The sequence below is a fragment of the Natrix helvetica genome (genome assembly GCF_964273705.1).
Source record: "Natrix helvetica genome assembly, chromosome: W".
In the NCBI taxonomy this organism is placed as follows: Eukaryota; Metazoa; Chordata; class Lepidosauria; order Squamata; family Natricidae; genus Natrix; species Natrix helvetica.
In genome coordinates, this window is record NC_138555.1 from 29,564,207 (window position 1) to 29,591,683 (window position 27,477).

At 45.8% G+C, this 27,477-nt stretch overlaps 1 protein-coding gene across 1 annotated transcript; it reads right to left on the bottom strand.

The window, feature by feature from the left end:
* Positions 1-1,026: 1,026 nt before the first annotated feature.
* On the bottom strand, positions 1,027-9,459 carry LOC309400677 (homeobox protein Hox-A2-like; the record flags this gene model as incomplete). Its single annotated transcript, XM_081969273.1, is given in 4 exon segments — positions 1,027-1,751; positions 8,139-8,195; positions 8,198-8,338; positions 9,078-9,459. Coding segments are annotated over 4 exon segments (1,131 nt in total). The 3' UTR covers positions 1,027-1,200.
* Positions 9,460-27,477: the final 18,018 nt, after the last annotated feature.

Genomic DNA, 27,477 nt, shown 5'->3' on the forward strand with positions numbered 1-27,477 from the left:
GGAGAGAAAGAAGGAGTGGAAAGGGGAGAGAGGAGAAGGAGAGAGGAAGGGGAAGTAGAGAAGAGAAGGATGACAGAGGGAAGAAAGGAGGTAGGGAGGGGGAGGAGAGAGGGAGAAGAAAGTGATGGATAAGGAACAAATATGGTGTATGGAGAGCAGAAGAGCCAATAATTGTTTTTGGGAGTTGATGGTAAGATGAATTGATGTAAACATTTAATAATACAATACGATGTTGGCTATGTAATAGTATACATGTGGTTATATGTTATGAAAATGAAAAAATAAAAAACTATATATATATATATATATATATATATATATATATATATATATATATATATATATATATATATATATATATATATATATATATATACACACACACACACACACACACACACACACACACATATATATATATATATAAAGAAATGTATCTTTGTTGGTTCCCTGCAGCAACATTCCCTCCCAAGTTATGGTTTGCAAAAAATAAAGTTACTACTATATAAATTTTGATCTGTTTGCATAAATGCATCCTCCTCCTAGGACCATTTGTTTTTTCCTTTTGCAAAATGTTCTTTCATATATACATGTGTGTGAGACAAACTGACAATATTTTTAATAGCACCAAAACAGTGTTTCCATATTTTTAATTTTAATATGTGATATGCATTAAATGGGGAAAATGTTTGTTTTTAATAAGCAGCAACGATTTTCTAAGTTGTTGGGAAGAATTGTAACACTGCATTTTGGGGATGGGAAGGAAAGGAAGGTAAACAATTTCAGTAGTTTCTTCCAATAAATGTCTTTCTCATGAAAAAGGACAGAGGTCTGTCAACAAATTGTTTGGCATTGTTTCAGACCAAAAGAGGGGAAGGGGTAACTCCTTGTGCTATTCATGAAGAGAGATAAAAAGGTTCTTGTAAACAAATTTATTCTACCAAAAATACTTATGACAACACACCTTAATGCAATACAAAAATAAAAAAGATACAAATTTGATATGATCACTTTCTCACAGGCCATATATGTTGCTTTCATAGAAGGACCTAAAATGTGGCTAGGTTCAACTGAACCCGCAACGTAGTTCTCCAACATATCAGATGGGACAACAGAAAATGCTGAGAAGGGGGGGGATCAAAGGTGGAGAGAGGAAAAAGAAAAAGGTATAACCTTTGCCACACGAAGGCCTGTGCTTTCTCAATAATTCAGGTGCTGCAAGTCAATTGTGGCCAGTGTATCTGTAAAAAAGTCAAAGTTGTCAGTTGAAATATCTACAGGACTGTCGAGGGACGGTGGCAAACTGGGGGAGACGTCAGAAATCTGTAGGCAGGAATCTGCAGAGAAAACACTGAAGTTCTGCAAAGAAGAGGCTTCCAGGGCCTCCGGACTGCCATTGTTCAGGGAAGCTGCACAGTTCTGGCCCATTGTTGAGAGGCAATGGGGAGCAGTGGGTGACTGGTGCTGAAAATGTTTGAGATTTTTCTCATTACTTGTTAAAGTCAAAACTGGAAAAGTTTGGGACTCTCCATTGTGGAGGCTTGGAGGCTCCTGATCCAGGGCATTCTGTTGAAAAGAGTACCTTTCCCTGTCCAAAAGAGCCCCTGAGACGTCGTTGAGGGCTTGCTCAAAAAGAGATTTCTCCTCTTTGGTTTTCTCGGGATTCCCAAAACCTTTGCATTTCCCTTTGCTATTTTGATTCTCCTTGCTCTGGGTCTGCCTCTTGTACTTCATCCGTGTAAGGATTACCGCTGGCGGGCCTCCCATTAAACATGCCAAATGATGAGAAGACACGCAGTGTTCTCGGGGTGGGAGCGCACAGGTCTAGCTCTGCACGTCCTTTTTATTGGTTTCAATAGGGTGGGTGGATACAAATTCATAAACAAGGGAACTACGTAAGGAAAGATACAATTTCATGTATGGAAAACTTCACACGTAAATATATCATTGATTAGACAGTCAGAGATATCACAGTGAGGGATGGAATGTTTATCTATGAGCCCCTTTTTATTGCGGCCATAAATGAAATGTTATCTTCGGGAGATTCCTTAGTATCCTTGCATATCTCAGCCTAAGTGTGAGACTTTGAGGCGCCAAATAAATCAGAGAGTCCAACATAAATCAGAAGATCACAACATCACCTCTGTTTTTGTTTTTTTTTAAAAATATGCTGTCTTCTTCGTCCGATGGCATATGAATATAACTATGGCGTCCAGAGTTTTTACCTTCCAATTCTTCCTCACTGCTAAGCGCAAATTCGGGTTTCTGCAGCAGCTGGGGTGGTTCTCCGTTATTAACCGAGGTAATAACATTGATTTGCTGAATTTTTTGGTAAAAAACTCCTAGCCAGAGTAATTAAGGACGGAATACATTGAATAAAACAACAAGAACAAATTAATACCACAATTATTGCTAAAATAATGGATAATATATTTTTCAACCATCCCCAACCGGGGAGCCATGACCACATTGCATCCCATATCTCCCCAAAACTTAAATGTTCAGGATATAGATGCAAGGGATTTTCAGAAATCATCCCATTCAGTGTTTCAATTGTCGCTGTTATGTTTGGTTGGTAAGCACTTACGTAAGTGCAACATGTAGGCCCAACTATTGCACAAACTCCTCCTTTTGAGGCCAGCACAATGTCCAATGCATATCTGGTTTGTATTACAAATGTTCTTAATTATCCAACTTCCTTGTTGAGCAAAGTAAGGGCTTTAGTTGTTTCATTAAACATGGCCACAGTCCAGTTATTCAATTGTCCAAGATCATATGCATTCCATCCTGCTCCGATCCATGGAACCATAGCACGAAGTGCAATCATATACCAAGGCATATCATACTTAAGACTTCTACTCCTTTTTATTCTATGCTGTGCAGAACGGTTTTCTATCAGTCCTATACTGTTTGGAGATAAACTATTTAGTGCGTATACAGCGGGGATCACAAAGCCCATAGTACAAAGTCCTTTCCAATCTTTGGGTATTTGTCGGTAGGCCTGGTCTCCACACAACAGCCAATGTCCTAAGTTAACGGCATTGTCACTGAGGCCAGAGGAATAAAAACAAATGGCTGCAGCGTCTCTAAGTGTGACCTGAACTGCTGGAACAAAAGCTGGTGTGTTTGTATCTGTAGGTTGCCAATTCCGCCACCCTGACATGTTCAAGTGTACAGCATGTAAAGTCAGCCCTCCCCTAGAATCCCCCGGTATGTGCATACAAACCCAGCAGTCAGTAAGGTTGGCCAAAGATGAGACCGTGGCTATGTTCTGTACAAAGTTATTATGTTGCCACATGTTATCAGTCAGTTTGTCCACTTGGCTTACTTTCATTCTTTGAGTTTGGATCAAAGGGCACCATACAAGGATGAACGCAACGGCCAGGGATCCAGATAGTTGCACCATTTCTGTTAATTGCAGCATATCCTCTTCCCCAGGTAATCAGGTCAGCTGGGCCTCGCCAGGCAGGATCAGGAAGTTGTCTAAAGTACACCTGTGGGCGGGGAAAAGCTGCAGATGGAGAAGGAGAAAAACGACGAGTCGCTGCAGAGGTGGGGGGGGGGGGTGCCAGTGAGGTTTAAGAAGTTCAACGTATAAAGGGCAAGGTTAAGCCTATTTTGCAGCAGCGGGAGGCTAGGGGGAAGTTTTCCCTGAGCCAAATTGTACCTATCCAGAGCGTGTTTAAGGGTCTGATTAGCACGCTCTACCATGGCTTGGCCCTGTGAATTATATGGAATGCCAAATTTGTGCGCAATGGACCATTGGTTGCAAAAGGCAGCAAGAGCCGCACTTGTGTAAGCAGGCCCATTATCCGTTTTTAATTCTTTTGGGCGTCCCAGTGCTGCGAATGACCGAATGCAATGATTAATGACGTGCTTCACGGCTTCACCCCTTTGTGGGGTAGCAATGATGAAGCCTGAAAAGGTGTCTATTGAAACATGAATATATTTCCAAGGGGCAAAAGAATTATACTGAGTCACGTCCATTTGCCAAATTTGACAAGACTCTGTGCCCCTAGGATTTACTCCCATGGGAAGTGAGTGTGCTTGTTTGCTACAAGTTGGGTACTGCTGTAAAATTGCAGTTGCCTCAGCCTGAGTAATACCAAATTGCTTTGTGAGTGATTTTTACTCTGATGGAAATAAGAATGACTGTCCCAAGGGGAGACAGGTGAAAGAGTCAAAAGTGACGCACCAGACGCTATAGCGTCAGCCATATTATTACCTTCCTGGAGGGGACCAGGAAAAGGCTGATGACTTATGTGCGTAACGAAATAAGTTTCCTTCCTTGCAACTATAAGAGCTTGGAGTGTAGAAAACAAGGAAGTTAATTCAGATGGTGACAGATATGACTGAAAAATAGTAGAGACAATTTGTGTTACATACAAACTATCCAAAATTAAGTTAAAGGATTCTGATGAAAAATATTTAAATGCCAAAATAGTGGCAGCCAATTCGGCTCTCTGCGCTGACGTTTGCGGTGGAGTAATTTTTGTGTGCCATTGGCCATTTCTGAACCAGGCACAGGCTCCAAATTGTTTCCCACCGTCAGCAAAAAGGGTGATGGCATTTTGAATTGGTAGTGGCTGCAATAAATTATTCAAAAAGATTGGAACTGTTTTCAAAAGCTGAATTCTCAGATCCGCGGGCGGGTGGCAGGAAATGTGACCTGGCCATTCCGTGAGAGCTATCTGTAACTGCTCAGAATTGATATACATCACATCCCATGTGGCAAGAGAGCATGGGACATATAAGGTGGATGGTTCAATGCCCATCAAGGCTTTTGCCCTCAGGCGAGCTTTGGTGATCAAAGAAGCGAATTGAAAAGGCTTTTGATTAATGGTATTATGTGGAGTATGTGGAAGGTGCAGCCACTCCAAAATGAGGAGTGGTCCCGGGTTTTGGGCTAAAATAGCAGTGGGTATGTCCGTGGTATTAATCAGGACAATAACAAGTGGTTCATCTGGGATACAGCGATCCACCCATTGCTTACGCAATGCAAGCTCAACTAGCGTTATTATTTCCAATTGGGCTTTTTTTAAACTTATCAAATCAGACGGATGTTTGCCTTGTGTAAGTGCTGAAAAAAGAGGTGCTAACTGCTTGGTAGAAATACCAAGGTAAGGTCTAACCCAATTTATAGTTCCTAAATATTGTTGCAGCTGCACCAAAGTTGTCTTCTGTGATAGCTTAATGTGAGGGACAACAGGAGCAGAATGTGAAGATAACACTTTATGGCCTAAATATAAAAAAGGTTGCTTGTATTGTATTTTATCCGGGGCTATGTGGAGTCCCCCCTCTGTTAGCATAGTAGTGAGAATAGGCAATGTACTTCTTACCGTCCCCTCAGGGCCTGGAGCTGCAACAAGAATATCATCCATATAATGGTACACTAAAAAATGGGGAAACCAGAGGCGGTATGGCTGCAAAATAGAATCCACATAAAATTGACACATAGTAGGGCTATTTAGCATGCCCTGAGGCAACACTTTCCATTGATAGCGGGAGGTGGGCCGAGACATGTTTATTTCAGGCACTGTAAAGGCAAACAGTTGCCTATCTCCCGGAGGAAGTGGAATGGAAAAAAAGGCATCCTTTAAATTAATGATCATTAGGTCAAAATCTTTTGGAATTAAATTTGGGTTGGGGAGACCGCATTGCAGCGCCCCCATTGGCTGGATAATGGAATTAACCACTCGAAGGTCGTGTAATAAGCGCCAGTTGCCTGATTTCTTTTTTATCACAAAAACTGGGGTGTTATAGGGACTTAACGAGGGTTCTATGTGGTTTAATTCTAATTGTTCTAAAACCAAATTTCGCAAAGCTGAGGCCTTCTCAAAGGTGAGCGGCCACTGGTCAATCCATACCGGGCTCTCCAATTTTAAAGAAAGCCGGATTGGTGATGGAGGGGACATGCTCAGTCCAGACTCAGTTTTGCTCCAAATTGTTGCAACAGATCTCTACCCCACAAATTGATGTGGAGCGGTAGGATTACTGGCTTGATATGAGCAGTAGTAGAAATCTGGGGCGATGTTGCTGGCAGCCACTCTTTGCTAATTTGAGCGACCTGAGTTCCACCGACGCCTCGGACTGCAGATGACTGCTCGGTAGGCCATTCGGGAGGCCACTCGACAGTCCGGATCACAGAAACATCGGCACCGGTATCTAGAATACCAGAGAAACGACGGCCCTTAATATAAAATTCCATGTTAGGGCGATTACTTTCCATCGTTTTCGTGACTGCCAATGCATCATTGATTTTTGATTGTTCATTATGTAAAATTGGGGGACTATCCTCACGGGGGAGAATTAAAACCTTAGCCAATTTATCCCCTTTATTAATCATTAAGGGTTGGTTTGCAACGATTTGAAGCACAACTTGCTGTTCCGCTGAGCATGTCAAAAGCGTTGGAGGAAAAGAAGCACCGCAAGAGAGAAGTGAATCGTGAGGAAAGAGTAAAGCAGATGTGGGGGGGGGAGAGGGCAATAGAGGGCGTAGCTGAAATAAAGTAAGGCGTGTTAGGAAACGACGCATCTAGGGAAACGTCAGCAACAAATTCCAGCGAAGGAGAAAGTAAAGCAGGGGATAGCGGCAGCTTTGTTCTTACAGCCTTTTGGGTGGGGCTAGCTGTTGGCCCCGCTTCTAGTTTCCCGACTGGGCAATCTGTTGGTTGGAGCAGCATTGATTTGCTCAATGGTACCCCTTTTTACATTTAGGACAAACAGTTTTTGGCTTAGCCCCAGAATTAGAGTTTTTGCGGGATGCCCCCCCACCTGGGGCTCTGCACTGAGATTTAAAATGTCCCGGTTTGCCGCAGTTAAAGCAATTTCCAGCCGGGCGACCGCCCTGCTGCAGGGCGGCAGCAAGGGCGTCCATTGCAAAGGCGCTTGTCCCCACAATGCGACAGGCTTTAAGATATTCCGCCAAAGTAACACCCAGTTTAGAAGCAAGAGGTTGTAAGATACGGCGACAGTCAGCATTAGCATTCTCAAAAGCCAATTTTAACAATAGTTCAGATCTAGGTTGGGCAGAAGCATAACAGGAAAAGCAGAACATTGAGTCAATTCCTCGGCGGCGAGGAGCCCTTGGCTACGAGCGTTAGCCATCGCCAGGGCAACTGCGCTCATAGCATTATTATGAGCGGGCAGCCCGGTGGGATTGGGCAGAGGAGTGCTGGGAGGGCGAGGAGTATCAATTGAGTATGCCCCTTTAATTTTATCTGTAGCTTCCTCAGTAAGTGAGGCTTCCTTTTTATAGGGGGGGTGGAAGGGCGGAGGGCTTCAATGCCTCTGCCAAGCCTTTTTCATGAATAATAAGGCACTCCATAACTACCCGCCATGAAGATAGTATTTTCCCGGGGGCCCTTGGCGTCTCATGGAAATAAACACCCAATTTTCGCCATGTAGACGCTTTTAAGGAACCCTTCTCTGGGTAAGCGGGGCAGTTCTTCCAAATATATTCTAAGAAATTGACCAATTCTTTCTTAGATAAAATAGGTAAAATTTTTCCATTATTTTTTAAAATAATAATTGAAACCTTGATCAGCTCACCAAGCTCGTGCAAATGCGCAATCTGCTGCTTGGTTAACTTCCCCCCCATACTCACGAAGGGATCGTCGTCTCGTGGACGGGATGCGTACGGCCTTTTCCAGGCGATGAATACAGGAGGTTCAAGGGACGTATAGTCTAGCTATCACGTCGGGACGTATAGTCTCGGAAACTATCACGTCGGGGTCACCAGTTGTAAGGATTACCGCTGGCGGGCCTCCCATGAAACATGCCAAATGATGAGAAGACTCGCAGTGTTCTCGGGGTGGGAGCGCACAGGTCTAGCTCTGCACGTCCTTTTTATTGGTTTCAATAGGGTGGGTGGATACAAATTCATAAACAAGGGAACTACGTAAGGAAAGATACAATTTCATGTATGGAAAACTTCACACGTAAATATATCATTGATTAGACAGTCAAAGATATCACAGTGAGGGATGGAATGTTTATCTATGAGCCCCTTTTTATTGCGGCCATAAATGAAATGTTATCTTCGGGAGATTCCTTAGTATCCTTGCATATCTCAGCCGAAGTGTGAGACTTTGAGGCGCCAAATAAATCAGAGAGTCCAACATAAATCAGAAGATCACAACACATCCGCCTGTTTTGAAACCAGACTTTGACTTGCCTATCTGTCAGATCTAGAGAGCGGCGATCTCCACCCTCCTTGGTCTACACAGATACTTGTTGAAATGAAATTCCTTCTCTAGCTCCAAAAGCTGCTTGTTGGTATAAGCAGTCCTTAGTCTCCTGGAGCCTCCATTAGCAGTTTCGGAGATCTCCAGAGATTCTGTTGAGGAAGAAAACAACCAGTTAGAAGAGATGTGTGGAATGGATGGAAATATTGCCCCTAGTTGGACCTTTTGAGGACACCCGAGCCTGTTGAGAAGAGAGTGGTACTGGTGGTGAGAAAACTCTCCTGCTCGCTCTCCTCTCCAGAGCATAAAAAACCACCCCAATTACAACAAAATGGCCACCCCATGAATACAGCAAAGCCATTGTGTTGCCAGCTTGCGTGCCCACTCTCCAGGGGCCCCTTTTCCCTCAGCTTGAGGTACTGCTTTGTCTCCATCTCCCAAACCTTCCCCTAGCCAAGCAAACATTAATATTAGTCATACCACAAATTATAATTAATGCATCAGCTGCTTTGCTGAGCAAGAGTAATATATCACTCTTCATTACTGTCAAGGATCCCAACTCTAGGACAGCGAGACAAGAGGAGGCCACCTCCAACTCAAATCATCACACGCTAAACAAGTTAGGGGGAAAGAAACTTTGCTTGGGGTGGGGGTGAAGGAGGGTTGGTGTCTCTGATGCTTTTGCCTGTGGATCCCACCATCAGCTTCCTTCCTCAGGGTTCTGTGTCTGAGTTAGAAAGGCAATGCTCCAACAGAGAGGTGAAGGCAGTGTGGAGGGTGGGGGAGAACAAACAAATCGGGAAAGAACAAACAAATCAGGGGAGAACAAACAAATCGGGCCGGGGGGGAGCCTTAGGAAGCGGAATGGTCCACCAAAGTCTTTCAACTGACTTTTGTGGCTCAGGCAAGCTGGTCCAGGGACAAAGGCCGAGGCAGGCGGTGGCAGGGTGGTTTTCTTGGATGCCTTTTTCTCTTTCATCCAGGGGTACTCCGGAGGCCGGAGGGCGCTGGCTGCCACTGGGCTGCCACTGTTGTCATTGAGGCTGTGCTTGTGAAGGCTGCTGCTGCTGTGGCGAGAGTGGCTACCCGGTTTCAGGTTGGGGATGGTCTGCTCAAAAGGAGGAGGAGGAATCAGTGTCGAGTATGAAAGCATGGAGTTCTTGATTGATGAACTTTGAAATGTATCGCCGACAGGAGAAAAAGATGTCAGGCACTCAGCGAGCGATGGCTGACTATTGATAAAGCCAATCTCTTGCTCAAATTCGAAATTCATGGCCTTCAACTCGCAGCCCACTTAGAGAAAAAGTTCCCTCTTATTTAGCGCTTCTGGGAGGGGGGAGCAAGGCCCAGGAAGGGGAAGGGTGGGGACCATGAGAGATAGAGGGATTGAGAGACAGAAAGAAGGGATAAAAAATATAGAAAAATTCTCGTGGGATTTTTTTTTTTCTAATTCACTGATTGCAGCAGTATGGGGACCATGCTACTTTGCTTCCATTTAATTCATGGAGACAAGGTTGAAATTGGGCTGAATTGGCTGTCACATGATTACCTCTGCCCAATGACAATTTAGGCTTTAATCAAAAGAAGCCACTGTCTGTTTGGTTGATCCAAAAAAGTCGAGAAAGAAAGCCTCATTGGGGCCAAAGAGGCATTATTTACACTTTATTTTTTAGGAGGGGGCTTTATCTCCGCTGCTCGCCCACTCCCATTTTGCCTCCCAATCTGAAATGTTATTTGGGGTGAGTGACTGCTTGTGTGTGAGAGTGTGTGTGAGAGAATGTGTGTGTGTGTGTGTGTGTGTGTGTGTGTGTGTGCATGCAGTTGCCGCGGCTCTGCTCGTCCTGTAGGGCCTCTGCCCCGCTTGTTCCCCCTCCCATCTTATTGTTTGGCACTGTCAGGCAAGCGCTTCATACCTCACAAATCATTTAAGCACCTCCAATTCTTGAGTCATTAACAAAGTAATCCATTAATCTTCACAGTTTTGACATTGCCGACAACAGCACCAGAAAGTTCCATTTGGCCCACCACTAGTCCTAAGGAAAGAAATAATTACTTCCTAAAATTAAAGCAAGCACCAGAAAGAGGTGGGAGTTCCCATCCCTCCTCAAGACCTGGTATCTTTTGGCATTTCTCTGGGGGTGGGGGGGTGTTCATTTTTCTGAACGGTACAGTACAGAGAACAATTGGCGGCCGATCTTGGCATGTATACATTGTGTGGACGGAATTTCTCCAGGAGCTTCGCTTCCCTGGACAGAACAGAAGTCAGGCCGGCAAAATCATGGATGTATCTTGAGTTGGCTGGACATACGTAGATGGTAAAATCAGATGTATATCCAACAGACACTCAAACCGTAGACATAGGTTTTACAAAAAAGTGATGGATCAGAAGAACAATCCAGAATATTAACATAAACCACATTAGAATCAGCTGTCTCATTGTTTCCCCCCATAACGTCAATAAAATTGGTGAGTCTTGATGCCAAGGAGGTATGTCAAAATTCAATATCAGAGTTTTAAAAATGATCAACCATGTAAACCTACCAAAGAGCTGGAAGGACCGTAAAACTGATTGAAAAACTGATCGCCTGACAAAATAAGACTGTTTGAAGACACCATCTTTTGGTTTGCTTTTCTTTCAATTTGCTCATTCAACAATGTTGCAGGTTTAGACATAACAGTTCTTCAATCGCCTCAAGTAAAACGGAAAACAAAAGGGGGGAGGGGACAATGGAAGAAACAGGAGGATTCAGTAATACGGGGTAGAAAATGGTATTCCCTCTCTTCCAAAGCAAAGGTGCTATGTGGGAAGGAAAAGGAAGAATGTTGTGAGGTATTCCTATATATTTCAAGGACGCCCTAATATATGCCATGCTACTTTGAGTACTTTTGAGATTCTGAGTTAATCCTGGAAATTGTTCGGAAGCGGTTCAAATGATAAACTGGTTGCTCCACTTTCTCATCAAGCACATCTGAGCAAAACAAAAAGGATCAGGTCCTTTTCATTTTGAGCGAATCAATCCACACAATATGGAAGGAGAGCTGGTGAGGGTTGGGATATTGTAATAATCTTAACAATTTCCAATTTGAATTTTATGTTATTTAAGACGAGCGAGAGGATAAAGAGGACGCCTTAGAAATATACATGGTGTGGGGGGGGGGGCGCTTTTTTAATTTTCTTGCTTTACTTCAAACAAAGCTCTGCTGAAGTGTAGGTGCTATCAATCTTCTCGGCCAAAATGCCTTGACAGCTTCTGGCCCTTAAGAACACACTTCGAGCTTCTTGCTCTTTCCGAGGTGAAATGTGGTAGAGAAAAGAAGAAAAGGGGGGGGGGACTCCATTAAATAAGCAACAAGGGCTGCTGCTTCTTATTTTCCCAAATGGATCCTACCTCACCCCACCCCCTCAATGAAGGATAGAAATTTCAGCTCTTTAACTTGCCTCAAAGACAGCTACAGACATAAGAGTTTTATTTAATTAGCTATGTATGAATATTGATAACAGTAAAAGCGATGTTGGTGTGTGTGCGCGCGGTTCTGTACGTTACATATAAAAGAACCCCACAAGGAGGTAAGGAGATCAAGGGAGAGATGGCTGGGTTAGTTGGTTTACTGAGGCTTTGTGGGTTAAATTGGTGTGGGGAGAATTTGGGAAGATTTGGTTTTTTTTCCTTATTTCTGTGCTTTCCATCAAAACACACATTTTCTGTAAGAAGGCATGTAGATAAAATATATGCAGCATGAAGGGAAGGGATAAATAAATGTCTTTGAAATCAGATCGGGAAAGGAAAAAAACATTTCCTTTCTCTTATATGCCTTCTTAAGTGTTAGATATTAACATATATCGTGGCAAGTCTCCTCTCTGGTCCGCTGCTACCGCGGGAAACAGGTATCGTTCTGATTGGTCGAGAGGCGTACCCGATTCCTATAAAAGGGGAACCCTCTGGCCACAGAGCAAGCTGGATCACTACTACTACTAATAAAGAGCTGTTAAGTCACTTCGTGTCCGCAGTCTGTTCTCTCGTTGCCCAGATCTAACATTGGTGACGAGGGTGGGATCGAGAGACAGATAGGACGAAGATCGCTACTTCAGAATCTCCGGATTTGATCCAGCCCAGGAATTCGGCAGAAATTCCGGCAGCCATCTCAGGACACCGCAGCGCGGCAAATTCAAACGAGGAAAATGGCGATGCACACTCCCCCCGCTCCATTCGACCCAGCGAATGACGAATGGGAGGCATTCATGATTCGGTTCGAGTGTTTTCTCGAAGCGAACGAATACACAGGGATAACCGACGCACGAAAGAAAAATATCTTCCTCGGATACTGTGGAAAAGAAGTCTTCAATACGGCCAGAGACCTCACCGCACCTACTCCGATACAAGCGGTATCATGGGCGGCATTGCAACAGACTCTACAGACTCATTACGCGCCAAAACCTTCCCGCCACGTTTGCCGCCAGGAATTCAACACGGGGAACCAGAAGGCGGGAGAATCAATCAATCAATACGTTGCAGCCCTACGTAAGGCATCAACTAACTGCGAGTTCAGGGATCTGGACGAGCATATCCTGGCACAATTTGTTTGTGGGTTAAGAGACATTTCGCTACAAAAAAGGCTGTTGGCAAATCCAAATTTAACCCTACAAATAGCACTAAACGAAGCAAGGGCATCCGAGTCAGCAGAAAGATCATTGGAAAGCATACAACGCGGGTTCAACACAAGCCAACCAGCACCCAGACAAACCAGAGTCCACTACGAGGACACCAACCCCGACTACGAGGATCCCGAGTTCGAGGACAGTCACCTGATGCGGAGCAGTCACATGAGGCCTGGGGGGAGACCCGGATTCCGTTTGCCGCCCTGCGCAAGCTGCGGAGGGAATCACCCCCGGTCTACCTGTCGGTTCAGGAACGTTGTTTGTTCACTCTGCAACAAACTTGGGCACATCGCACGAGTGTGCCGGAGCGGAGTCCCTGCCTCACGGCAGCCACCTACGTACCGCCAACAGAAGCCCAACCCAGGGGCTTGGCGAAACCAAAAAGGGCGCCCAGAGAGAAATCCACAAGTGTTTACCCAGAGAGAAAATCCCCAAAGAGCTGAGCGAACGTATTCCCAGAGAGATTACACACCAAGAGCTGAGAGAGCGTTCTATCAAGACGCTCAACGAGAGTATTTTCAGGATACAGATGCTGAGATAGAGTTGACCCAGAGAGAGGAGTTGCGAACGTATCTCACAACAATAAGTCAGGTCCGCACCAAGCGGCCTAAAAAGCTGAAAGTCACAGTCCTCTTGGAGGGCTCACCTTGCGAGCTGGAAGTTGACACAGGATCATCCCTGACGATCATTTCATGGGCCTCCATGAAACAGGCTATCCCTAGCCTCAAAAAGAGCCAACTACGCGCTCCAGACATCCTGCTACGAGACTACCAGGGGAACCGAGTCCACATCGTGGGCCAAGGCACGTTCCAGATCCGTTTCAAGGACATCGTAGCCCAGCTGCCCGTGACCATCGCCAGCGCGCCGTTACAAAACCTCCTAGGACTGGATTGGTTCGAATCCTTGGGGCTAGAAGTCACCGGAATCAACGCCGTGGAGAACAGCAGCGCTGAGCAGATTTTTAAGGAGTTCGAGGATGTGTTCAGCCCCGGTCTTGGTAAGTATGTGGGTAAACCAATCTCATTCAATTTAGACCCCAAAGTGGCGCCAATCCGACTTAAACCGAGACAAGTGCCTTTTGCACTCCGCCCAAAAATAGATAAGGAGATAGATAAGTTAGTGGAGCAAGGAATCCTTGAGCCGGTGGATCACGCGCGCTGGGAAACTCCCATTGTGACCCCAGTCAAGCCAGACGGATCAGTCCGCATCTGCACGGACTATAAATGCACAATTAATGTCGCGCTACAACAAAGCGCATATCCTGTGCCAGTAGTACAACACCTATTGCATTCGTTGGGGCCAGGAAAGATATTTGCTAAGTTAGACATGGCACAAGCTTACCAGCAGTTGCCCGTGGATAGCGCCACAGTGGAGGCCCAAACGATAGTGACGCATAGAGGAGCATTCAAATGCAACCGGCTACAATTCGGTGTGAGTATTGCTCCAGGTCTGTTCCAGAGCGTCATGGAACGGCTTTTGCAAGGGATACCGGGAGTCGTCCCCTATTTCGATGACATCTTGGTATCAGCTGCAAACGAGGAGCAACTATTAAAAAGAGTCAGAACTGTTTTGGCCAGAATCAGAGAAAAGGGTCTCCGCCTCAAAAAGGAGAAATGCCAAATTAACGTGCCTAGCGTAGAATTCCTGGGATATAGAATCGATGGTCAGGGAATACACCCCACTTCAAAGAAAATTAAGGCGATCCAGGACGCCCCCACACCACGAAATCAGACCGAGTTGCAGGCCTTCCTCGGACTACTTAACTTCTACAGCGTTTTTCTGAGACAGAAGGCGACCGTTGCTGAGCCATTACATCGACTACTCCAGAGGAACGCAACATGGAGATGGGGACGATCCGAAGCAGCAGCTTTTGCCGCAGTAAAGCGCCTGCTCACCACTGACTCGCTGTTAGTCCAATACAGCCAGACGCTACCGCTGGTATTGACCTGCGACACATCACCTTTTGGAGTTGGCGCAGTCCTCAGCCACAGGATGCCAAACGGGAACGAAGCACCCATCGCCTTCTACTCCAGGACTCTTTCATCGGCCGAAAGGAATTACAGCCAGATGGACAGGGAAGCGTTAGCTGCCGTAGCTGGAGTAAAACGTTTCCACGAATACCTCTATGGCCGCGATTTTGAACTAATTACAGATCACAAACCGTTGTTGGGACTTTTGGCGGGAAACCGCCCCACTCCCATCTCCCTTTCTCCATGCATGACCAGGTGGACTGTTTTCCTGGCTGCGTACTCATACAAGTTAATTCATCGACCGGGCTCCACTCTAGGACACGCAGACGCACTCAGCCGTTGCCCTCTACCGGACCTTTTGCCAGACCCCACTCCCGAAGTACCGGTGCTGCTCATTGACTGTTTGGACTCAGGACCGGTTTCTTCCTGCGACGTTGCAAGGTTCTCCTCTAAAGACAATATAATAAAGCAAGTTCAAACTTGGGTTTGGAGGGGGTGGCCGAAGGGAAACGTGGGCCCGGAATTCAAAGTGTTTTGGTCAAAACGGGATGAACTCTCAGTGTTACAAGGTTGTTTATTGTGGGGGGATCGAGTTGTTATTCCTTATGCGTTACGTAGAAATGTGTTAAATGCATTACATGTTGGTCATCCGGGGATTGTTAGGATGAAGGCGTTAGCGAGAAGTTACGTTTGGTGGCCAAACATGGACAAAGAGATAGAGGAATGGGTGGCCACTTGCGATCCATGCCAAGAATCGAGACCAGCACCCCCGGAAGCGCCCGCCACAAAATGGGAGAAGCCGAAAGCACCCTGGTCGAGAATACACATCGACTTCGCAGGGCCAGTTCAAGGTCAGACTTTCCTTATAGTTGTGGATGCATACTCCACATGGCTAGAAGTAGTCCTAATGACTTCAACCACGGCAGAGGCAGTCATTAAGGTACTACGGCGACTTTTCGCCACTCATGGCCTACCTGACCTCCTGGTCTCCGATAACGGGCCCCAGTTCACGGCCATGCAATTCGAAACGTATTTAGCAGGTCAGGGAATTCGGCATGCCCTCGTCGCGCCATTCCATCCGGCATCAAACGGACAGGCGGAAAGAATGGTGCGATCTGCAAAAGAGGCCCTCGCTAGGATGGGTCCAGGTGATTGGCAAACACGCATTGACCATTACCTATTAATCCAACACATTACCCCCAGCGCCACAACGGGTAGGAGCCCCGCTGAACTACTCATGGGCCGCCGTCTACGGTCTCACCTGGACCGTCTTCACCCAAATTACTCTGCCACAGCACCCCCAGACTCCACAAGCAAAATTCGGAGTTTTAGCATAGGGGATTCGGTATACGCCCACAACTATGCAGGGGGAACATTGTGGATGCCGGCAACGGTCATTGGCATCACGGGTCCACGATCGTATCTGCTAGAACTGGAAGACGGGCGGAACTGGAAAAGTCACATCGACCAACTACGGGGTCGCCTGGCTCACTCAGACCTACGAACCGAGAACGAGAGCTACCTGCCAATACAGAGTCAACCACTCGAGAGCCCAAACACAGAGAACTACGACACCTGCGAGCCCAGGACAGAACAAGAGGTCAAACGCGAAACGGAACAACGCCAAGGCAACGAAAGCCAGCAGATCCCCGAGCGCCAAAGCAACGAAAGCCTACAGACTCCTGAACGCGAAATAGAGAAGGAAACCGATCCTGCAACTACTTCCGATCAACCCGAACTGCGACGTTCCACTCGCGTAAGGCAAACACCAACGTACCTTAGAGACTATATAACAAACCGCAATGTGCCGTCTAAGAGGGGAGGGGTGTTAGATATTAACATATATCGTGGCAAGTCTCCTCTCTGGTCCGCTGCTACTGCAGGAAACAGGTATCGTTCTGATTGGTCGAGAGGCGTACCCGATTCCTATAAAAGGGGAACCCTCTGGCCACAGAGCAAGCTGGATCACTACTACTACTAATAAAGAGCTGTTAAGTCACTTCGTGTCCGCAGTCTGTTCTCTCGTTGCCCAGATCTAACATTAAGTGTCGTTTTTTCTGTCCTCATTTCACCCGGGGTTACTCTCTCTCTCTCGCTGTCAGTCCTTGAATGCCATAATTTCATATAATGCATTCTTTCTTTGATTAATTTTGAAGAGAAAAATAACACTCAAAAGCCCTTTTCTTAATCTTTTTCTAAAAGCTACATTCTGGAGCTTCGAACCGATCTGTCTCGTAACTTTTAAATAGTTTTGCTTTTTAAATAGATGGTTCCTTTTCAGTCTGGAGTCAAAGCTGTAAGTATATGTGGAAAATGGTTAAGGGAAGATGAAAAGCTGTAAGTATGGAATGAGGAATTTTGTATAATTGCACAATTAGCCACTGGAAGCTTGTCAGATATGGAGGGGAGGAAAGATATGTTGAGAAGAAAAAGACCAGAGAGATTCTTGGGTGAAAAAATGAGGATTGATAATATTTTAGAAAGGGAAACCAATATGATGGCAAATTTATTGAGATTAAACAGACTACATCATACATCATACCCTATTTTATCCATATTAACACAGACTTGCATGTACATACTGAGGTTTTTGTAAACAAATTCAGACAGGTTAAACCTTATGTCTTTAAATTACATGTTTTCTCTGTTTGGAAATAAAGAGGGGGGGGGTTCAGTCTATGGAGTCGGCATTTTAGCACAGATGTATCTGAGGGACAGAAATTATCTTGCAGGGCTGCATCAAACGCTTTTTTAGAAAATGTGAGTACGCCTATGTTTATGCGTGGGTGGGGGGTTATATACATGCACGTATATTATATACATGGGTGTTTTTTTTTTCTATTTCCCCTTCTGTCTCTGATCTAGAAAGAGTGGCAAAGACGGATGTGAAAGGAAATTAGATTAATAAATTGTGCGGAATTATATCAATTCCACAATTGCCATAGCCAGCCAGAAGGAGGAGTCTAGTTCGTGGGGGAGACTGTAAGGAACAGGTCGACTCGCGAATAGATGTGTTACTTAATCCGTTTCTTCATTACTGGGATGATAAATTGTATCTGCCTGTAAACAAATGTGCTTTGAATCCGTGCCGTAGCAAATATGAGCCCACATGCGCATTTTAAGTCGGCGGACTCTTAATTTCGCCTCTTTAGAAAAACAACACAACTTGTCCGTCAGTTTCTCGACTGTCCATTTTGTTCCCAGAGGGAAAGTGTGGGGGTAGAAAGCCTCCGATCGTATCAAAGGGCTCCCCTTGCGCAGAGGCGAAAAGGAATTGGAGGCTTCCTAAGAAGCAGCTCCCAACAGAAGAGAACAGCCTGCAGCCGGGCAGCCTACGGCCTCCAGAGAAAAATTACAGCTCCTGAGCTTCGTTCGAGAAAGAGGCTCCTCCAGAAACAGCCTTTGTTTCTCAACCAGCTCGCCCGTCTTGGACTCGAGTCCATCACTCTGCAGAGAACAGCTGTTGCGAAGCCAAGAAACCGAGACCACCTAGGACAAAAAACATCTGCAGAGAGAGATGCCGACAATCAGCCAGTCACAAACCAGGATCTTTTCCATCTTGGAGCAGTTTAGCGACCTGCGTGTGGGACTTTTCTTTGGGGAGGTCGCTAGGAAAGCACTAACTCGGGATAATATTCACTGTGTCTGCGTCTGGAATCAAACGCGAGCGACAGAAACGCTTGTTCGACCAGCCTTCAAGGTGCTGAAAGTGGCTTTGTTAGATTTTAAGACAACAGACGAGCGCGCATACCTTCTAGAAATAGTTAAATTTTGGCAGCTACAAAAGTCCAGGCAGAAGAAAGGAGGGATTAAGAGGGTTGGCTACCGGGAATCAGTGTATTTAAAACTCGGGGGCTTAACTGTTCCCCACGTTCTCTTTCTTGCTCCTTTTTTCGTTGGGGGTGGGGGATGGCAATCAAAAGATCTTATCTGAAATCTCTATTCAGAATAAAAACTTTTATTTAGTTTTACAAATGAGAGCAGCAAGGAATGTATCATTTTCCAAACAAATCTATGATTCTTTGTTGTCAAACTCGGGTTTACCGGTTTTCTACTTACATTAGTCTACAGACATCCATTTCCTTTCCTACCCTGATGGGTTGTTTTGCAGATTTTGTTGCAATTTTTTCTTTTTTTAAATAAAAAGAATTCTGGTTCCTTTTTCAAATGATTTCTCTTTGTATGCCATTGAACATATCTCCTGAATACTCAAGGTACAGAAGTTTATATTTTATATTTTTATAATATGAACAGATGGGGATAAACAGATTATTCAAAGTTTGCAAAAACTATAAATCTGAAAGTTCAGCAATATACACAAGTTGAAAGACTTACACATATTAATCATTTTGCTCAGGGAGGCCCTGTTTAAGCACCTTTCTTGTTATCTAAAAAGTGCAGTTAAAATAAGTTTCCCAGGTGGGACTGATTCTGTATGAAAAAAATCATTTAAGAACTTTCTGTAGAATATTTGTTCATAATATCCTGTTTTGATAAAAGCGTGGAAGTTTAAGCCTGTGTATACTTTCAAAGCAAGATCACAAGGCAAGAGTTCAAGGAAATAAATATCCACTATTGCAACTAGAGAGCAATTAAAGCAACAAATATTGCTAGGTCACATAAACTGAAAAATACACTTTACCAAAAGAAAAATGCATCAGAAAAAAATCCAGAAACAAATACAATTTGGGTGGGGGTGGGGCCAACATTTTAAAGTTGGTTTTTCCCCATTTCTTAAAAAAATGTTGGGAAGCTTTTAAGATTCACTATATAACCAATGGTATATTAGAGATGGGTCAGTTTGGGCACTTCCTGAATTCTTCCCTAAGAAGGATGGTGAGAAGTAAGAACTGTGTATGTTGAGTGTGAATCGAAAGGTCCATGGTGATGATTGCTGCCCATTGCCCCACTATAGTCCATGCTGGCAGAGGAAGGGTGAGGGAGATGAGTTAGATCAAAGATAGATGGTCCTGAATGCCCCATGGTATCCACATAATTGCCTCCAACATAGGCGGGGCTTCCTTGTATATGAATCTTCATGTTTGCTCATGTCTGAGTTCCATGGTTCGAAGTTGAAACCTGGTGAACAAATTGGTGGACATTTGACCAAACTGAAAGGAATGAGAAGTGAATTGAGAGAAAGAGGCCATGTTATTGATGATATCCGAATGATCAGCATCATCATTAACTCATTGAATTATGAATGGAAAGATGCCATTGCAAAGATTAACCACGTGCCTATTGCTCAACGCACTGTTAATCATGTATGCAGACTTTTAATTGAGGAGGAAGCTATCAAATTAGCCACACCACATCTGCAACGACCGCCAGTGTCAAGAGAGTTGCTTCAGAGAGAGAAACCGTTGCTACTCCAAAGGCTCCTAAAGCCAACAAACAGAGAAAAAAGAAGCAGGTTGCTCAGAGCAAGCCTGAGGTTCCTCATGAAACTGTTAATGTTGAAAATTCACTAACTGGTAAACCTTTGCATTCCAGGTGTATCCATAAGTGGCGTAGAAGATTGGGACACGCCAGTTTCTGTGTTCTTAGAAAGATGCCGGAGTTCGCAAAAGGTTTGGATCTAAAGGGGTGTAAGGTGTTTTTGGATTGTGCAGTTTGCAGGAAAGCTAAATCCACGGCAGCTGCAATTCCCAAACACGCTACACGCCTGTCAACACCCATTTTTGATTTGGTACACACTGACATAGTGGGTCCTTTCCCACCATCATTTGGTGGCAGAAAGTATTTTCTAACAATTGTAGATAATCATTCTAGATATGGATTTGTATATCCTATGAGAGAGAAATCTCAGACCTTTCAGATCTTTAAAGACTTTGCAACTTTTGTTTCTACACAATACCAAGTTCGCATCGCCAGAATCCAGAGTGACCGTGGTGCAGAATTCATGTCTCAGCGTTTCCAGGACTGGATGCGTAAGAATGGAATTCTTCATCAGACATCCGCTCCATATACACCGGCTCATAACGGAGTCGTAGAAAGAAGACAAGGAGTTCTACAAACCATGATGCGTTGTCTCCTAGAAGATGCCAATCTCGGTAGCATATACTGGGGTGAAGCAATCAAATATGCAAATTACATTGTCAACCGTACTTGGAGCAGTGTAATAAATCAAACTCCTTTCTACATGATGTATGGCTACAAGCCTGATCTCAAGAACCTCCACATTTTTGGTTCATACGCTATGGTGAACATTCCCTTAGCTCAAAGAAGAAAAGGAGGTCCAGTAGCAAAGAGACTGAGATTTATGGGTATTGATGATAATTCCAAATGGAGCAAATTTATTGATCCTAAACATGTAATTGTCATTTCACAATCTGCTAATTTTGAGGAAGACTGTCAGGCCTGTAGTTATGTTCTTTTTAGGATCTTTGGCCTGCCACACTTTCTTAGGAGGAGGGAATTGCCGAAGAACAAATGTGTGTACCAGTCGCCATGGTGGTAAAGAGCCAGAACCGAAAAGTCATCTGGGCAAACGACCTCTGGAAGAGGATCCCCAACTTAAGGTGACAAAGAGTCCTACCAAGGGGGAGGCCTCGGAGGAGGAAATGCCCAACCGACCTCTGGAAGAGGACCCTCAACTTCAGGTGATGAAGAGTCCTACCAAGGGGGAGGCCTCGGAGGAGGAACAAGGCCAGCCGTGGATGATTGAATCCAAGAGCCCAGAACCTACAGCACCTGCAGCAGAGAGCCCTAAACGGCCATGGGAAGAGGTCGCAATGGACTTCATCGTGGAACTCCCAGACAGCAGTGGGCATAAAGTAATTTGGACTGTTATTGATTTGTTTTCTAAGCAGGCACACTTCATTGCTTGCTCAGGATTGCCATCCGCAAACGAATTAGCGAAAATGTTTGTGAAACACATTTATCGCCTGCACGGAGTACCCAAGAGGATCATTTCAGACCGCGGAGTCCAGTTCACAACCAAGTTCTGGAGAGAGGTCCTGAGATCTATTGGGTCCACACAAGAATTGAGCTCAGAGGTTCATCCCAGCATGAACAGCGCAGCAGAGGGAGCCAATGCGGTGGTGGAACAATACATCAGGTGTTTTGTGGACTATCAGCACGACAACTGGTCGGACTTGCTACCCTTCGCCGAAGTGGCGTACAACGATGCGGTCCACAGCAGCAGAGGATTAGCGGGTTTCCAGATTACCAGTGGCATGGAAGTTGTTGCCATGCCTGAGTTGCCTAGACAACCTCCTTCTTTCATGTCTTTGAGTGAATGGATGGACATGCTAAAGAAAGGATGGGAGAATACGAAGAAGGCTCTAGCAGTTGCGGCAGAAGCCTACCAGAAGCAAGATGATCAACGTCGCTCACTCCTAAACCCCTACCGTGTGGGGGACAATGTTTTTGTATCTACCAAATACATAAGATTAGAAATGCTTAGCAAGGAATTGGGTCCAAAATTTCTAGGTCCATTCCCAATAGTGAAGATAGTTAACTCAGTTACAGTTCAACTCAGTCTACCCAGAAGTCTAGGGGAAATTGACCCAGAATTTCATTGTAGCTTGTTGAAACCAGTAATTGGGTCTAACAGAAGAGCATCAACCCAAGCTCAATCTCCTCCTGTAGTGATAGAAGGGGAAACACAATCTGAGGTGGAAAAAATTGTAGATTTCAGGCTGAATAGGGGTTGCTTACAGTACTTAGTGCATTGGAAGGGTTACCCTTGGTCTGAAGCTAATTGGGTGAATAGTGGGAACCTAAAAGTGGAGAAGTTAGTAAAGCAATTCAATGGGAAGTTTCCCGAGAAGTCAAGGGGTTCCCCTGGGTGGAGAAAAGGTGGTTAATTTTGTTATGTTAACTTTTATGTTATTCTCTTTGCAGGAAACGTTTTTCTTTTGAGGAGAGGCCGCCTGTCAGGCCTGTAGTTATGTTCTTTTTAGGATCTTTGGCCTGCCACACTTTCTTAGAATTTTCTATGCTGTTTCAATAGTGTAGTAGTTGGGAGGGGGGAATAGAAAGGAGTAGGATTGTAGAATGGATTGTTGACATTCTTTTGTAGAAGCCAAGGTCATCTTTTGTCTCAGCACCTCGACACCTGGCCGGAAGAAGATGGGTGTACATGCCAGCGTGGAAGATGATGATTGGAACATGTGATGGATTTGTGGGTGTGGGGAGAGATCATGAACTTTCAACTAGGTGAACTTACAGGATGTAATTCAGAGTTGAAATTTCCATAGCCGTGCTAACATGCCTGCGGAATAAATTGCACCATTAAGGATGTTTTGCCTTGGACAATGATTTATTTCTGCATGGTATTTAGAACCCTAACAAAGACATTGACTGGTCCAGAATTCATTCTAATGATCCTGGAGTTTATTTTCCTAGAGATGATATTGCAGATGCCACACAGCCTGATGACCAACGTTCACAGGCAGATTGTCAGGCCTGTAATTCTGTTCCTTTTAGGATCTTTGGCCTGCCACATAATTAAAACATATATATATATTATGCTGTTTCATTGGTATAGTAGTTGGGAGGGGGGAATAGAAAGGAGTAGGATTGTGGAATGTATTGTTATGGATTTCTTAGAAGCTCAAGGTCGTCTTTTGTCTCCGCACCTCGACACCTGGCCGGAAGAAGAGGGGTGTACATGCCAGCGTGGAAGATGAAGATTGGACCATGTGATGAATTATGGGGTGTGGGGATAGATGATGAACTTTTATCTGGGTGAATTCACCGGATGTACGTTAGAGTTGAAATTCAACAGCATAATGCCAACATGCCTGTCTTATTAAATTGGAGTTTTAAGGATTACTTTGCCTTGGACAATGATTTAATTCTGCATGATATTTGGAACGCTGACACAGATATTCCTTCTACCAGTTCTTCACAACCTGATGTTCCATCTTTGCAAGCCGCGGATGCTGATGCTAGCGACGAATGTGAGGACGAGGACGAAGAAGAAGAAGAAGAATGGACTGTTGTTCCGAGACGTTCCAATAGGGTCACAAAAGGAATCCCTCCACAACGATATTTGTGGAACTGACAAAAACATCTTTGCATTTGATTTGCAATGTTACTCTTCCTCCTGAGACATTCACACAAATCAAGCAGCTTCCTGATTCGGACCAAGACAAATGGTATGATGCAATGCAGGATGAAATGGACATTTTAAAAAAACGTAATGTATTCACACCTGCAAAACCTCCAGCAAACAAGAAAGTCATTGGCACTCGATGGGTCTACAGAATCAAGAAGAAACCGAATGGTGAGTCTTTATACAAAGCCCGACCTGTAGCTCAGGGTTTCGCTCAACGTTATCCTGAGGACTACACAAACACTTACTCACCAACATGAAAGATGCTAACACAACAAAGACACCCATGCAAACAGATTTTCACAACTTAACACATGAACCAAGTCCTGAGTTCGAGGACCAAACACTTTATCGTTCAGTCATTGGGTCACTATTATACATTAGTAGTTGGACCAGACCCGACATTGCACTTAGTGTTAATCTCTTATCACGACACATAGGTAAGGCAACACAATTTCATTGGACATGCATTAAGAATTTATTGGAATACCTGAAACACACTAAACATGTGAAGTCACCTGGAGCCAGCCTCGTGTCACCTCCCGGGAAGCCGAAACTAACCAAGAGGGACACGGGTCCAGCACACAAGTGTCAGCACTGAGTCTCCCCATAATCCTGTCCATGCCTTCGGGGGTCACAGGGTCAAACCCATCCCAGATAGTCTCCTCAAGATTCATCCCCGTCGGCTCACCCGAATCTACCCAGTCAGAGTCCAAGCCTGTCCGGATCTGAGCGATTTTATCCTGCAGATACTGAACAAATTCTTCAGCCCTACCCTGCAAGGGGTCTTCCCCAGTTCCTTGGTTAAGTAAGGAGCGGGTCACCCTAAACAGGGCGGCAGGGCGGTTATCTACGGACGCGATAAGAGCGGAAAAATATTGCCGTTTTGCTGCTTCTATCGCCACTAAGTAGGATTTAATATGAATTCTTACTAGTGTTCGATCAGATTCGGACCGGCTGGCCCTCCAGCCACTCTCTAGGCATCTTTTCTGGCGTTTCATCTCCCGGAGCTCCCCGGTAAACCAGGGAGCCATCCGGGATCGACACCGGGTCAGAGGCAGTAAAGGCACAACACGATCCAAAGCCCTAGCGGCAGCCCTATCCCAGCCTTCCACTAGGGCTTCGGTCGAGTTGTGAGCAAGGAATTAAGGAAAAGTCCCAAGCTCCATCAGGAACCTTTCGGGGTCCATCAGGTCCCTGGGGCGGAACCATCTAGTCGGTACCCCCTCCCTGCGGCGAGGGGTAGCGGTATGGAAGTCAAGCCTGATGAGGAAATGATCAGACCATGACAAGGGTTGAATAGAATATCCCCTAAATCTAGATCATTCATCCACTGCCCAGAGACAAAAATCAGGTCGAGCGTGTGTCCCCCATTATGGGTGGGGTCTTGAATTAACTGAGTTAGGTCCATAGCTGTCATGGAAGCCATGAACTCCCGAGCTGACTCGGATGTCTCGCCAATGGAGGGCAGATTGAAATCCCCCAGGACCATAAGCCTGGGGAAATCAACCGCCAATCCAGCTAATACATGTAGCAGCTCCGGCAGGGCCGATGAAACATAGCAGGGAGACAGGTATGTAACAAAAAGGCCCATCTGAGCTCCAAGGCCCCACTTCACAAAGAGGGACTCAAACCCGCCTATCTGAGGCACAGTGACCTCATGAGGTCTGAGACTTTCCCTAATAACCACCGCTACCCCCCCGCCCCTGCCCTGGGCTCTCAGCTGGTGAAACGCCTGGAAGCCTGGTGGGCATAGTTCGCTAAGGGGCACACTCCCCTCATTGCCCAACCAGGTCTCCGTAATGCACGCCAGGTCCGCTCTACCCTCCTGTATGAGGTCGTAAATGAGGGGAGCCTTATGTACCACAGACCTGGTGTTAAGCGACACCAGCCGGAGACCAGGGTCCTGTAATCCCGAGCACCCGGGGGTGCAAGAAGGGCGATGAGGGTCGGAACGCGCGATTGCTCTCAAACAGCAAACCCGCGTCCTCCGAACATCATTTGGCCCTCGGCCCCCACCATATCTGCCTCTCCCACAAACAGTAGAGATGGTGAACTCCCCAATGGAATGGCTTAATGTCTCCCCCGGAATCCCAACCCTTCCCAGCCCTCCCAACCCGCGCCCATTAGTTAGCGCTGGCCTGTGCCCTGGCAGACTCCCCCCCAAGCCTGTCTGAGCCATCCGAATCAACCCCCCCTCCCCCCCTTACAATTTGGTTTAAAAGCCCCTGTAAAAAACCCTTAAGAAGTCTCTTCTTCGCATGCCACCTCTCGGGATCCCAAGATCCGTCATTAAGGAAGCGTCTTGATAGGTCAGAAGGCCATCCCCGGGAAAGGGGGAGTTCCCGGAGGGAATAAAGTTCTGTCGCAGTATAGCATAGAGGAGAGTGTGGCATCAACCAAACGGGATGACATCATGGGGAGATGGAATGAGGAGATGACATGTCCACGGGGGGGCAGCCGGCAGTGTTCAAGGGGGTAGCAGGAAGCTTATGTCCATCATAAAAATTGTCGATGTTGGGGACAATATGTAAGGGTAATGGCCAGCTGTCCAAAATCGCAGCAGATGCTAGCTTGCGAGGTGGTAAAGCGGCCAGTGATGGCGGCAATGAGGACAGCGGCGGCATCGGCGGCTGCTCCAACTCCGACTCCAACAGCTAAGCTCCGCCCACGCCAGCCGCACTCACATCCATCGCCAGGGCCGCACTCCGTTGACCCAGTCCATAATATCACAGGAAGGGGGCCAAATGGCCAAATGGCACAAAACGGTGTCCCGGGCAACGGCAGTAATACCAGGGGGGGGCACAATGAAGCACCTCCCCCTCCAGCCACGCCCACGCCAGCTCCCGAAGACATCTTCCGCTGGCGTTAGTATCCATGCCAGCTGCCTCAGCCACTCCCCGCTGATCTAATTTATCATGTTCACAAGCAAGGAGGAGGGGGGGGAGCAACCGGGATAACACCACGGTGTGGGGAGCGGCAGCTATAGAGACCCCAATCCGGGCGTCCCACCGCCACCGCTGGCCTTACCCACGCTGGCTGCAGAGACCCTAGGCCGGGCATCCCGCCGGGCGTCCTGCCGGGCGTCCCGCCGGGCGTCCCGCCGCAGCTGCTGACCACACCCACGCCGGCAGCCGACCGACGCTCTCCATTCTCCTTTCACCGCCTCATTTCACTCACAATCTTCTGGCTATAAGGCAGGACATCTCAGCTCAAGGGTATCCCCCGAGGTCCCAGGAAGTTCTCATAGCTGGACCTGGAACCAATGATGAAATAGGGTACCCCTGCAACCCCCAAGAAGGGCAATCATCTCCCCGAAGCTCTCCTCAAACGCGACAGGACACCATCTTGGGCATGCGTAGTAGAGAAATAACAGTTCTACAGAAATGTAATTTTTACAAGAATGATGAACACAAAGACACAGACTTTTAGGTTATTCTTTTTTTTTATTGGTTTTCTGTTTACATACAATATGTGCTTAATGAACAGCATACTGTCTGAGTCCATTCATTTACAAAGTAATACTTCTTAAATTCCTAATTTCTACCCCTGTTGTCCAACCATTGATAAAACAAGTCCCAAGTTTGGAAATATTCTGTC